At 37.6% G+C, this 13,732-nt stretch overlaps 2 protein-coding genes across 6 annotated transcripts in view; one reads left to right on the top strand and one right to left on the bottom strand.

Annotated features, from left to right (window-relative positions):
• The window catches only part of LOC135218487 (protein O-linked-mannose beta-1,2-N-acetylglucosaminyltransferase 1-like), a 180,549-nt gene that overhangs the window by 13,256 nt on the left and 153,561 nt on the right, over positions 1-13,732 (bottom strand). The window lies entirely within an intron of this gene.
• The window catches only part of LOC135218490 (uncharacterized), a 256,375-nt gene continuing 247,394 nt past the window's right edge, over positions 4,752-13,732 (top strand). For all 4 annotated transcript variants that reach the window (XR_010315343.1, XR_010315342.1, XR_010315344.1 and 1 more), the window contains exon 1: positions 4,752-4,950. Coding sequence is in view for 1 of the 4 variants with exons in the window: in XM_064254836.1 (XP_064110906.1) it covers positions 4,932-4,950 (19 nt within the window). In the remaining 3 variants the exon portion in view is untranslated. The remainder of the gene's footprint in view (positions 4,951-13,732) is intronic.

Consider the following 13,732-nt stretch of genomic DNA (forward strand, 5'->3'; position numbering starts at 1 on the left):
CAGTATATACACATATACGTGTATATATATATATATATATATATATATAATAATATATAGATTATATATATTATATATATATAGATATATATATATATAGTAATATATATATGATATATCTATATATATATATATATTATATATATATATATATATATATATATATATATATATATATATATATATATATATATATATATATATATATATATTCCAAGCAACACAGAAATTGAGGTCGAAATGTTCTAAAATTCAAAATAATGGGGACTCCATTCTGGTAGTTTACGTAAAGCCAACGCTTAAAATAACAAATAGAAATTTTCTGCATTCTCTGCTTTCACGACTTTCCTGCGAAGAAAGCACAAGCCAAAACTAGAGAGAGAGAGAGAAAGAAAGAGAATTCAGTATTCCTGGCTGTCGTGCAAATTACCATATCAATCAAAATGCAAATAAAAGTCAGATGAAGAAATTAAATGAGTTAGCACAGATCCCCAAATTGGATTCCGCCTTTTCTTGTACTTATTTACATATTTTCGTATTTGAGAATTTCTTAAACCCAAATCCATTTCCGCGTATTGAGTCGAGATGCTGGATCCGGCTGCTTGGTTGTCAAGCTTTCTTTTTTTTTTTTTTTTTTTTCTGTTGGTGTGTTTGTTCTCCTTTTGTTACCGCGTTGTCCAATGCCAGTTTTATTCGATTTATCAGCTGTTATTCCCATTTTATCTTGTTCTACTTACTCTGAATTCTTTAGTACAAGTGTCTTTATTGTGACGTATGAAAACTTTTTTCAAAAGTTCTTTGAAATATCTATGAAGCGTTGGCATGACAAGTGTACGAGTGAAGAGGGGCTACATTTATTTAAAAATAAAACAATAAACATACGTATCCAAAGAAACAACATTTTTATACAAAGTCAATATGAGTAGAAAGCATTCGATCCTGAAATCGCTCGTAGGTATTCGATAAAAAAATAATAATAATAATAAAAAATAAATGAACTAGTACCATCATTGTTTAACTGTGTTGCCGAAGCAAGTGTTGGAGATCTCCAGTCATGTAAGTATGTCCGACACCCTTTTTAAGTTATATATTTCGCTCAAACGGAATACGGATTCCTCAGTCTAGTAGAGATCTCGCAGAGAATGGGAAATCTGTTGAGCGTTCGCGTGACGTCGCTCAGAGCAGATGTAACAAAGACCCCGTCTGATAAAGAGCCAATAGCAGCCTGATGTAGGTACTGTCCTCCTGTCGTATGACGACACTGGCAAAAGGCTCAGAGGACAGCGGCAGGAAGAATCATGGGACCCCTCCGTCACCACCGTCCTCTGAGCAGGAGGAGGTCCCAGTGTGAATCCCGAGGGCCCCTTAGCAACAGACCCTGTTGATGACTCGTTAACCCCCTGCCGAGCCATTCGCCGGGACTGGAACGAGGGCGCCATCTTGAGCTATGGCACTTGGATGCAAATGCCACTGCAACCTCTGCCTATTGCTGTGCAACAGGTGGGCGGGGTGTGCTGTAAAGCAGCAGAAAGCGGCTCGAGCAGCTGCTGATGTTGTTTATTTAAGCCGTCTGGTGTTCATAAACGTTGTAGCGAGTGCGTAGCCCAAAAGGAAGTTCCCGCCAGAATAACATGGCGCTGTCGGAACTAATTCGTTTCGGCCTAGGCGCTAGATGGCGCCGTAAATCCGCTTTGTTTCGGCGCCTTTGCACAACGAAATCCAAGAGGACGAATCAGGGGGTTTGTCTTGGAAACTGGACTGGAAACCGGGCATTCTCTCTATTTTTCATCAAGTAGTAGCCTAATGTTTCTTCACCTATGACCATCAAAATTTTAAAAGTTGGGCAATAGTAGCCTAACAAGTTGCATGGAAACTAACTTCCTTTACGTCAAAGGAAGATTTGTATCAAAATATCTATGACAAAAGTTGTCTATAGCTGTAATGAAACATCAGAAAGATAAATAGACGCAAAAAATGATATACGGATAAACCCAGGACTCTGAATTCTTAAGAATGATTATATTATTATACAGAAATTGTCACGTTAGAGTAAGAGGAGAACATTTCTGAAAAGAAAATAGCTTTTAACATTCTTTCCTTCTGAACAGAACAAAAATGACCTGTCAGTCTAATGTTACTAAGACAGCGGAAACAACTTTGATAGTGCAAACTGATATATACCTTCAACCAAGGTCTAGAAATATTTAATTCTTAGTCTTTTGACTTGAATAGCAAATTATGTACCTTGTGGTTAGCCGGCTGTGGAGGGTCGAAGAGTCTGAGCTTAAGTATTTGGAGTGATTGGCCACTGAATTCAACCAGTCACGTATTTAGTCAGTCACATTTATTCAGTCTATTTATACATCTACACTCACATATACATATATTATGTGTGATTACGCTACATACTACTTTTCATGACCTATCACTGAATAATAAGAAAGCCCCTTTTCAATAACAGGGTAAAAAGGCGGGAGGACAGCTTTAAGACACACGTAGCATAGCATCGTTAGAGGCCACCTTACCGTAAAATGGCCATTTCTGTTCTCCTTTAGATAACGTCCAAAAATGAACATCCTCCCCGTAATAACAAGTTCGTTTTTAAGGCAAACTTGGCCTGAATATATTAGAAATAACATTTTGGACTCGGCGAATACAATAGCCAGCTGCCAGCCAGCCAGGGTTCTCTCTCTTTCTCTCTCGACTTCCAGGAAAAGCTGAGGTTAAAAAGAGTTCAGGAAAGGATTTCGGGACAGGTCTGAATGGGGAATTAAAGTCAGTTTGTTTTCATGTATTAAAAGCAAAATTGGGATAAAATTCATAAACACTGCAGAAATAAAGAGATTTGGAAACAGAAAGTTGCCAATGTTAAAATAAAAATGAAACAGACACTAGCGTGAATCCCGATTCTGTGTTAGAGAGAGAGAGAGAGAGAGCTGGTTGAGGGGGCGTCGTGATATACTGAGAAATTTGAGAGAGGACCTCTTCTCTTCTTCTGTCTTCTTTTGCTTTTGGGAGCCTCATTCATACGAAATCAAAACTTCCTTGGGAAGCAAAAACGGTTTCAGGGAATATTACTTGAGTGAAAGAGGTAAAAATAAGGAGGAAAAAAAAGAGAGAGATAGTATGCAAAGGCGAAGTGAGATATAATGGGTGTCTGTCCGCTGCACAGTCGCTACAGTGCACAGTTGCTTCACTAGCTACTGTGACTGGCCTTTCTTGCAGAATATTTTTTTAAAAATACTATTAGATTTTTTATCGGTGTCATGATAATTTGCTCCTTATCATAGAAGTGAACTGATCTGTCTGTCTGTCTCTCATGCGAGCAAAGTTATCTGAATAAGAATTGAACGTTTTGAAGAATGTACTAGACTATATACGTAGAACAATCATCCTATCTTGTGTATTCAAGTAATATGTTTGAACATGATATAATTGAACCTGCTTTCATAACGGAAACTTTAGTTAACATGAATCCCATCCAAGAATGCATAAAGTAGACCTATATATAATGAAAGGATTTTTACAATTCGCAGATAGGAATGGAACTTAGTCTCTCCTGCTTGACTGAGGAGAATGGAATTATCATAACAACTAGGCCTAGCCACACTAATATATATATATATATATATTATATATATATATATATATATATATATAAAATATTATTGTACTGTGAAGCACTAGATTGGTACTTGTTACACCTAACACCCATGCTCTCTCTCTCTATGTATATATATATATCTCTCTCTCAAACGCTCATACACATGCTCAAAAAACATTAAAGAATTTTTTGTTTTTCCTGTTGGTAGTGGACAATGATAAAGACTTAGGCGCAGTAAGGCATTCAACAAAAGACCTCAGCGAACAGCTAAATAAAAGACGAAGTTAATCCTGCTGAAAGCCCTTGTCTTCACCGTCCACTGGAACTAAAATCTGAATAGATTTTTTTTGCTTTGCAACGAAGCGCAGAAAACGGGGAAGCATCTCTCTCTCTCTACGTTATCTCAGGGCTTACATTTGTATATCTACGAAATTCAAGCGAAAATGAACGTACTATATGCTACTCTACCGTCTGTTTAACGGGTTCGTTTTTCTATTTCCCTTCGGCAATATGGAGTATAGCGCCGCATCGAAATGCACCACATTATTCCCTAATCGAATTCATTCCCTAAATTTCCGATAATCCATCGCTTGTACGAAGAGGAAATTTGCCATTACGTTTCTTGGGCGCACGGAAAGGTGGTTGTCAAGGATAAAACTCGAAATTGGGGGATCACTGCTAATACAATTTTGGGCTTGGAGGGGCGGTGGGTGGTAGGTACTACCTCTCGTCTAACCGCTGTCGAATACATTTTTTGAATCCCATCTTTTCGGTTGATTTCATCTGGTTTTGCGCCACTGAGAATTTTTCCTCCAGTGAACAAATTGATTTTGTTTGATTTCCTTTAAGTTTAAGTCATGATTTAAGAGGCTTTCCTACATAACCCATAAGTATAGGTGAACGATCCTTTATCTAGGATGAATTAAGCAATAATAGGACATTTTAGGTATTAAGCACGTGCCATGCGCCGTTTAGAAAATTATACATATATACAAATCAGCAATGTAACTTTCTTATAAAAATGCAGACGATACATATATTGCGCATCCCTGCTTTCTAGTTTTCTGCGGATGACGTCATGTAGTACTCCACTTAAGAAGGCCTGACTAACGCCTCATTCATTAGTCTTACTATTGACAAGTGAGGTGTGACACGTGTCGACGTCTTCAGTGTCCGTTTCGTGATAACCGCGGTGAAATTCATTATTATTTGGTAGCTCTTCCTTGCAAAACTCTGCAAACGGATGATTCTTGGTTGAATTGCTTAATGGAAGCCCAAAGACGAGAGAAAACTGAAGGAAATACAGAACCTGTAGCCTACATGCTTGATGGTACTACTAGATTCAGGTATCTGTAAACGTAAACATTTTTGCCTTTTTATTTTGGTTTGCCGGTTACGTTTAGCATTTGGGTGGCTGAATGACCCTCAGGGTTCTGTGATTACTTTTGTCAATTAGGAACGTAAATGAATATCATTCATTTGATTCGTGATGCGAGAGAATCATGTAATGTATGGCCGGTTAAAATTGGAAGTAGGCCTAGGCCTATGTGTTAGTTAAGGTTGACTGTGAGGGGGGAAATCCTAGCCAGTATGTGTGTGTATTTGTGTGCGTATGTGTGTGTTTGTGAGGGAGCAAAATTGTATTAAAATTGCTTTCATGTGTTCGAAATAAGCCCATTATTTGTCCTGAGCGTTCAGGGCCGGATGGGAAACTAAATTTTACTTGCACGTGAATACGCCCAGATTTTGTTTATATATATATATATATATATATATATATATATATATATATATATATTTGTAATGTTCAGGCGAGGGAAAATGTTAGAGCAAGACAGAGGGCTGGGGTGGGGGGAACGTACTAGTATGTTTTCCGTGCATTTGAATAGGCCTACTGTTTCTTGTGGTAAGGAAAAGGAAAATTACAGTAAACACACACTCTCATACATACTTACAATATATCGCATCCGGACCTCACACTTGCTACCGTTCTACGTCATCGGGAACTTATACGTTTTAACTTAAGGCTGGTTTATACGGGGATAGTTTGCACGAGGACAGTGTTTTGGGTAGAAGTTGCCGCCAATAGCGAGCAAGATGTCTTCTGACATAGATGAAGCAATTGATGCTGCTTGTCATTCTCGCCAGAGAAGTACAGTTGCTCATCAAAAAGAAAAGGAAGAAGCCCAAAATGTGGGCGAGAAAAGGGATTCAAAGGAGGGATATATTAGGAGGCTGTAGTACTTTAGTTCGTGAATTAGCAAACGAAGATCCTTCAGAATATAGGAAGCATATGAGGAATGCATTACCAGCCAGATTAAAACTTGAAATAACATTACGGTTCTTGGCATCTGGGGACAGCCTTGCATCACTCATATTTCTTCAGAGTTCCAGTCTACTATTAAATGACTGATCAGAACACTGATCATTTCACTCCAAGCTATTTGTTGCTTCATATGTGTATTTTATAGAGCAGTGGTTCTTAACTTTTCTGTTACCACGCCCCCTCAAAGGGTTGGTCCTTTCTTTCAACCCCCCCCCCTCCCCCCCTGGCCCCGGATCTATGGTAACCCCCACCCCATATTTAAAGGAAAATAAAAACGAAATGAGAAAGAGAAGGGGTTTCCAGGGATAGAAGGGAGTTAAATAATTACAAACCATGGTCAGCCCAACAAGCCTAACTAGAGTAGTAGACTCTAGGAAAGTAACGTTATAAGGCGATACTTTTGCATTTTTTCATCAACTTCTGAATATTAGTCAATCACTCTTGTTAAGAGAATAACGAATATAGAGATTTTTTTTTCCCCTAGGGTTCGCCCCTCCCCTGGAAATTGCTGACGCCCCCCTAGTGGGACGCGCCCCCCAGGTTAAGAACCACTGTTATAGAGTATGATTTTTAAACTCGCAAAAAAAAAAAAAAAAAAAAAAAGTACCAAATTTGTTGATGAGGCTCGGCTTATTGTTACATCCCGTAAGAATGAATCGGCTCTCTTAAACCAAGACAGTCGAGGATGATAAATATCCTCTACTCCTGCTCCACTTTTCTTAGATTTTTCCTCTTTTATTAACTCTTGCCAATAAACACACTTCAGAGTTTTGATTTTCTTTCTTAAAAAATCAAGGTTGGGAATGTTTACTTCCAATTCCATCAGAGCATCTCTTATTTCTTGAAGAGCTACATCCCGCTTATTGGGTTCATGTAATCGTTACGTCTAATGTTCCACAAACATACAAATTCCTCGTATTTCTCCAAAAATTTCATTATATCCTCGGTATTCCACTTCTCTGACATGATGATCCTTCTGAAGGCAAGTGACAACTGGGAAAGTTTGCTTTTGCACGGGCATAGTTACTGGCGCCAGTAGCTCAAGTGTCCGGATAGTGGCCAGTACAGTAGCCGGGATTTCAACTCTACTTGTCACAATCCTGGACAGTAAACTCTCCAGGACAGTTTACTAACTTTGCCTTTGCATGGGGATAGTTTGTTGATGCCAGTAAACTATACCCGTGTAAACGGGCCTTTAGTCTCACTTGTTTAACCGTCATGGAATTTCGGTACAATTTGTATGCATTGCCCCCCGTGTGGAAAACTCTCACATGAAACTTAGTTTTTTGTCTGAAGCATGAAATGTTAGAATGTTACGTAAAATACGAGACTTCACCCGCTTAGACCGATAACGTGCCTGGCGGTCGACTAGGCCTGACGTCACAAGGTTTGAATTTTGGACTGGCGTACCGTACGTGCGGCCATCTGAATCGCGGTGACCTATTCCAGCGCCTCAAAACATTGTTTGTTTAATATATCCTCGGGTTTCCTCCCTCCATATTTTCATGCTAACGTATCAGAATGATACGCTTTTCACCATGTACTTGACGTGATCAAGCTGAGAGCAGGTTTGTTAGGAGATGCATTTTCCGTTTGAGCGTTCCCCCCCCTACTGCACTCAAGTTTTAACACCAACACTTCCTAGACTAACCACTTACTCTTTCGAAACCCCGCCTCAGTCTGCAGATATCCATCTATTTATGTGTGTGTATATATATATTATATATATATATATATATATATATATATATATATATGTATATACTTAAAAAATCACAGTAGATGCATGTGACTTCATGATATAAGCGAATACCGCAGGAAAATTACTTTTCGTCCTTGAGAGTAAAGGATGAAAGCGCTCGGTTAGAATTTCCGCCTATTATTTTTACTGTGTATTCGTTTATATATATATATATATATATATATATATATATATATATATATATATATATATATATTGTTACGATGTGCCAAGTATCTGGTTACCATTTATCAATTATTACCTCACCAAAAGCCAGACACCTGAACCCTCATAACACGTTTAAACGACTGAATACTCTAAAGGCAACAGTGATCCCTTAACACTTACCAGTATGGCAGAAAATCAGACCAAGTTCATCAAAAAACAGGTTTGAGGTAATCTTGTAAGTAATAAAATTAATTCAAAGGGCATCACTCCATCAACAACTTTAAAACTCGAAGTATTTCCCTGATTTCAGAAGTCTAAGTACTTCGCTGGTTCTAAGTCACTTCAAGTAAATTGAAGGAAAGCAAAATAAATTACCACTCTATGTCTCTACCTATCATCAATATAATCAAAATCAAATATACTGGGATAAAAATAAAATACTTATAAAAATTTTAAATACAAAAATTTATTATTAAATTCAAAATTTATAAGTGAAATTCACAATATCAGGGAAAATTACTGTTACTTGAAAACAAAGTAAAGTTTAATTAATTCTTGAATCAAATTAAGTAAAATTAAATCAAAATTAATTTATCACAAAATTCAAGGAAATTAATTCAATCAAAATTCAAAAGTGTTAGGCAATAATTTAAAATTTAAAATTAATTCACAAGTGCTAAACAACAATAAATCTTGAAAAGAATTCTAAGTAAATGCAAATTAATTCACAAGTGTTAAATTTAATTAAATGTGCAATGATAAAGCAATGAAAATAACTAAGTCAATTAAATTGTGAATGCAAATGAAAACATAAAATAAAAAGACACACTTCAATAAGAAAATAGTGCACAAACAATGGAACAAACACAAAACACAAAAAAATCAGTAATGTGTAAGTGTAAATCTTTTTCACTCAAAACACTGTAACCAACAGTTTTTACCAAACCTTCATAACCACCTGTTATTAGTTAACCACTGTTCCTAACAATTATTAGTTAACCACACTCCCTATCCATTATTAGTTGCAACTAATAAAAATATAACACTTTATCTTTTTGGTATACCAACTTCTTTTTCTCTCTTGCTGCAGCTTGTATATCACACTTTCACAAAAACCAGGCGCCGTTACGAAATCATGTTTGTTCAGATTCCACAAAAGAAACTAAATAACACTAAATAAACTCTAAGAAATATCAAATAATAAATTCTAAGTTACGAGTGACCAATTTACGTTACGTTAATATAATCTCAATGATGTCGAGTGAGAGAGAGAGCGATCTAACCGCCTCGAGGTTCTATGATCTAATGAAATCTTCTTCCCTTGCGAAAACTGGACAGGCCAGATATGATACAAAACGTTCTTGTCACGAATGCTTCCAGTAAGTTCGAAATCTGATGCAATCTTCATAAAGAAATGTGCAATATGCACGTGGCTTTGATCAAAGATATACGCGTACGAGTCCAGTCTGTTAAAAAAAAGACGTACTCTACTCGATCGAAACGGAGGCTGAGCGACAATTAAGATTGACATGTTTTGATAACAACACAAGACTCAATTCTCTCGCTATCACATGCGTTGACAGATTTAGGAAAGCAAACGGATCTCGCAGTCCCTCTAATCTTACAGTGTTGACATAAAAGTTAAACATTCATAGTTTCGAACAGACAAAAAATCTCTCTCTTTTTACATTCTACACTAATATATATATTCTTTTACATTATGTAATGCGAAATCTGAACACACATTTTAAAACATCCTATTCTAAGCTATCTAGGAATCTGATAAAATGTTGCACAATCTTACATGACATTTCAAAGAGGGGAAACATGCATTTTGTTGAAAGTTGCAATATATATATATATATATATATATATATATATATATATATAATATATATATATGTGTGTGTGTGTGTGTGTGTGTGTGTATGTATATATATATTATATATATGTATATATATAGCTATATCTCCAATGGAAACCAAAAGGTTCAACAGTTGCAGACAGGGGAGAACCGTTCAGACCATGCAATACAAAAGAGGATAATCAGGATGACGTCCACTTACCCTTACGAGAAACTGCTCCTGGCAGCATAGGAATAGCCTAATATCCTAGATTTCATCCCTCCCGGCAGGGAAGGAGGAGCAGGAGAGCTGCGAGAAATACCGGGGGCCAAGAATAACTCAAAATAACTACCTCTCCCTTGATGGCGAGCAGCAAGTTAGGGAGGAAAATTTATAATCTTTACGACTGTCCGAGAGGATCTCGAGGAGAGCGATATCATTAGTTTCCCGCCAATAAAATGAAAGTCTGCGCTTCTAAGATGATCTACGACCCACTAATAATTTTCTACTGGAATTCCCAAGATGGGCAAAGTTGCCCGAAATGGAGGAGTTTGGTTTCACGCAATATTCCCCGGAATTGGACGATGGTGCTTAAGGCAATCTAGATTGGATTCACCATTATTATTATTGTTACATTTTTGCGCTCATTACTCTTATCATTATTTTCGCCTCAGGCGAATGGTTCCAGAATTGGACGACTTCTAGTCTCACGCATTTCATTTGGCAAAGGTGTGAGGGTTACAGACTCGGCATCCCGTCCTATTTCGCGTTATTTTCAAACATGAGTATTCCCCATATTCATAGTAGTTTTTTTTTCAGCCTTGGAGAGTCTTGGTCTGACTCGTATGGAAAGGCTTTTAAATTCACCGTGCTATTTATTCGGCTACGAGATTGTTATTATAATAATATATAATTATTTGTATGTCAAAAGGTATGGCTTTTGGTGTTAGCATTATTATTAGTAATTATATTAGTCTCCCTCCGGTTTTCCTTGATTTTGGTGCAATTTTGCATGTGGGTGGGTGATTATTCTTTCATTTATTTTTTACCTTGACATTTTCCAAAGTCAGGCATATTTTCATTTGATGTTCAGAAACTTGGCAGTTTAGTACCATGAAGTCTTGTGACTTTTGCAGCCCTAAGTATTTTATATTATTCTAATTTTTTCATGTAATAGGTTAATTCAGGTGCTAACTTTGTTTTTGGCTGGTTTTGCCGAAGAGTGGTAGGTAGCTAGCGTTTTATGTTATGATAAAGAAAACGAGAGTTGAATTATAAGTTGAATAGACATCGAATGTGCTAAGGCCGTCGCGAAGTATATGTTCAGAACACTAATAACGGGCACTGGAGATGTTGAAGACGTTTGAACCAATTAAGAGGTAAACTACAGACGCTGGCAGCCTCGGATGTGAGAAACTGTCAGGAGTTGCACCGGTAGTAAACAACGGCCCAAGATTATTGCTTTTCACTGCGGGATACTTGTTACTGATGAAATGCTCTAGTCTCGCCAGCCAGCGCAGCCAGTCTGGGTATCTCGGCAATTGTTGACAGTTGCTACCAAGAGAAGCTGCCTGCAACCGTGGGACTAAGGATTCGTAAGTGTTAAATGGCTCCTTGATTGAACTTGTTATTGTTTGCAGGCCAGTTGTGGGGTTCAGATATTGCTAGCATTAGTTACAAGTGCTATACATAGCTGGATTAAGCGTTTCAAAGATTTCAGGAGGATCCATTTTGAATTTTACGATGGGTGTGTTGATTTTTAACATTACGGTGTTATATATATTATATATATATATATATATATATATATATATATATATATATATATATATTAATAATAATTTTTTTTCACTCACATCGGGATCAAACCCAGGTCTTTCAAGTAATAATAGTCAGAAATTTATTTCTGTGAAACACGTTTTCATTTGTTTTCATTTCCGTTCATTTCCTATATATATATATATATATATATATATATATATATTATATATAATTATATATATATATATATATTTATGTTATGCAAAATGTGGTATAATTGCCAATTGTGTACATTTTGCAATTAATTTTGGCTATTGTGTACAATTTGCAGGCACCAAGCGCTGCAAATTGTACACAATAGGCAAAATTAATTGCAAAATGTACACATTTGGCAATTATCCACATTTTGCGTAACATATATAATATACACATACATACATACACGCACATATATGTAGCCGTTTCGCACACATGCAGTGGATGATTACTAGCAGTACTTAGCTCAATCTTACCTCAGTCTTGCAAACGATCTCTTGCTAAAGACTCCAAAATTATATGCCGCCATTTTACCACAGTGGTACATCTTCTCTATAACTACAACCCGATTACCATTGTCGTATCTGAATTTGTTCCCATTTGAGCCTCCATTAGGCCTACTTAAAGAAAAGTTGGCTCAACAACTTTTGCCTATGTAGACACCCTTGTTTTATTTTTCAAATAATTTTTTTTCCAAGATTCACCCCTTTTGCCTATGTAGACACCCTTGTTTTTTTTTTTAATGATTTTTTTTTTCAAGATTCACCCAATCTGATTCGCCTTTTCTTTCATCTTTCGAGTCAGTAATTTTCAATTTTGTACTGTCCACTCAGGCGTAAGTACACGTACCTATGTTTAGGTAGAAATCTTTATTATATGGAAATAATGGGATAAAGGAGTACTGGATGGATGGGTGGGGCGGGGGGTGTTGGTTGGCGTTACTTATGGTTGCCTAGAATAGAACAAATGACATGGTTGAATGCCAAGTAGTGAATGCAGGTCAGAGGTCACTGGTGCATTATATGCAAGGGATGCTGACATGTTGCTGACGATATTTGCTGCTGTTGCCGAAGGCTCTGTATTTTTTTATTTTATGTTTCTCGATAGTTGTTACCGCATCTTAGGGAAACGTGCTTTAGCTGGGGTAAAAACATGGTATTCATTAATTTTCCCCGTAGGGGGTAGTGCCGTCAGTGCACCAGGTGCAGTGCACTGTAGGCATTACTTAAGGTTCTTTGTAGAGTCCTTTCGGCCCCTAGCTGCAACCCCTTTCATTCCTATTACTGTACCTCCGTTCATAATCTCTTTCTTTCAGCTTACTTTCCACCCTCTGCTAACAATCGATTCATTGTGCAGCTGCGAGGTTTTCCTCCTGTTACCCGTTTCAGACCTTTTTACTGTCCATTTCAGCTTCAGCGCTGACTGACCTCATAGGTCCCAGCGCTTGACCTTTGGCCAAAATTCTGTACTCTGTTCCATTAGTCATAATAGCAATACTCGTAGAATTAAGTTGTATGCTTGAATAACATATCCCGTGATACATAGTAAGGAATACCCTCGTCCACGTGACTTATTAACGCGATTAATCAATTGTCACTATAAATATCCATCTGGATTAGGACGTCGAGATATCAGGGGATGTATCGAACAGGTATCCTGGTGCATCCAACATACGAGGCAGCAGGCACTCCACGGATCAAGGTATGATGGATTGACAACGAAGCGTTTTCATTTCCCTTAAATCCATATTTCACGTCGGACATGACGGATACGGAACACTTCCCCCTTTTTCTAATAACTAACAGAAATTTACACACCGTCAATGACGCGCCTTGATTTCCGCGAAGTCCCACCCCAAGTGACGGTAAACAAAGCAACGCCGTCTTCCGTCTCTTTCCATCATGGCGGTGCTGGGTCCGGTTGGTAATTTTCCACGGGAAGAATATCCCTCTGCCCATCTATAATTTTTACTCCCCGAGACACTAACCACCCAACGAATTGCTTCATAAACATGAGGGCGGAAAATCTTCCCATCATATTCGCGCCATTTTTCCCCCCTTTTTCCCTTGTTTATTTCTGAGCGTTGATTGCACCCGTTTCTTCCCAGAAGGACGCACCTATCCGCGTTCACAGATCACCCAGAGATATATATTGCCCGGGGAATAAGCGATGGCAATTGCCTTGGATTTCGAATCAAAAGTATTTCCAACCCGTTTGCGGACAAGCTTCACAGGAGGAATGCAGTCATTTGC

The sequence above is a fragment of the Macrobrachium nipponense genome, chromosome 9 (genome assembly GCF_015104395.2).
Source record: "Macrobrachium nipponense isolate FS-2020 chromosome 9, ASM1510439v2, whole genome shotgun sequence".
NCBI lineage: Eukaryota > Metazoa > Arthropoda > Malacostraca > Decapoda > Palaemonidae > Macrobrachium > Macrobrachium nipponense.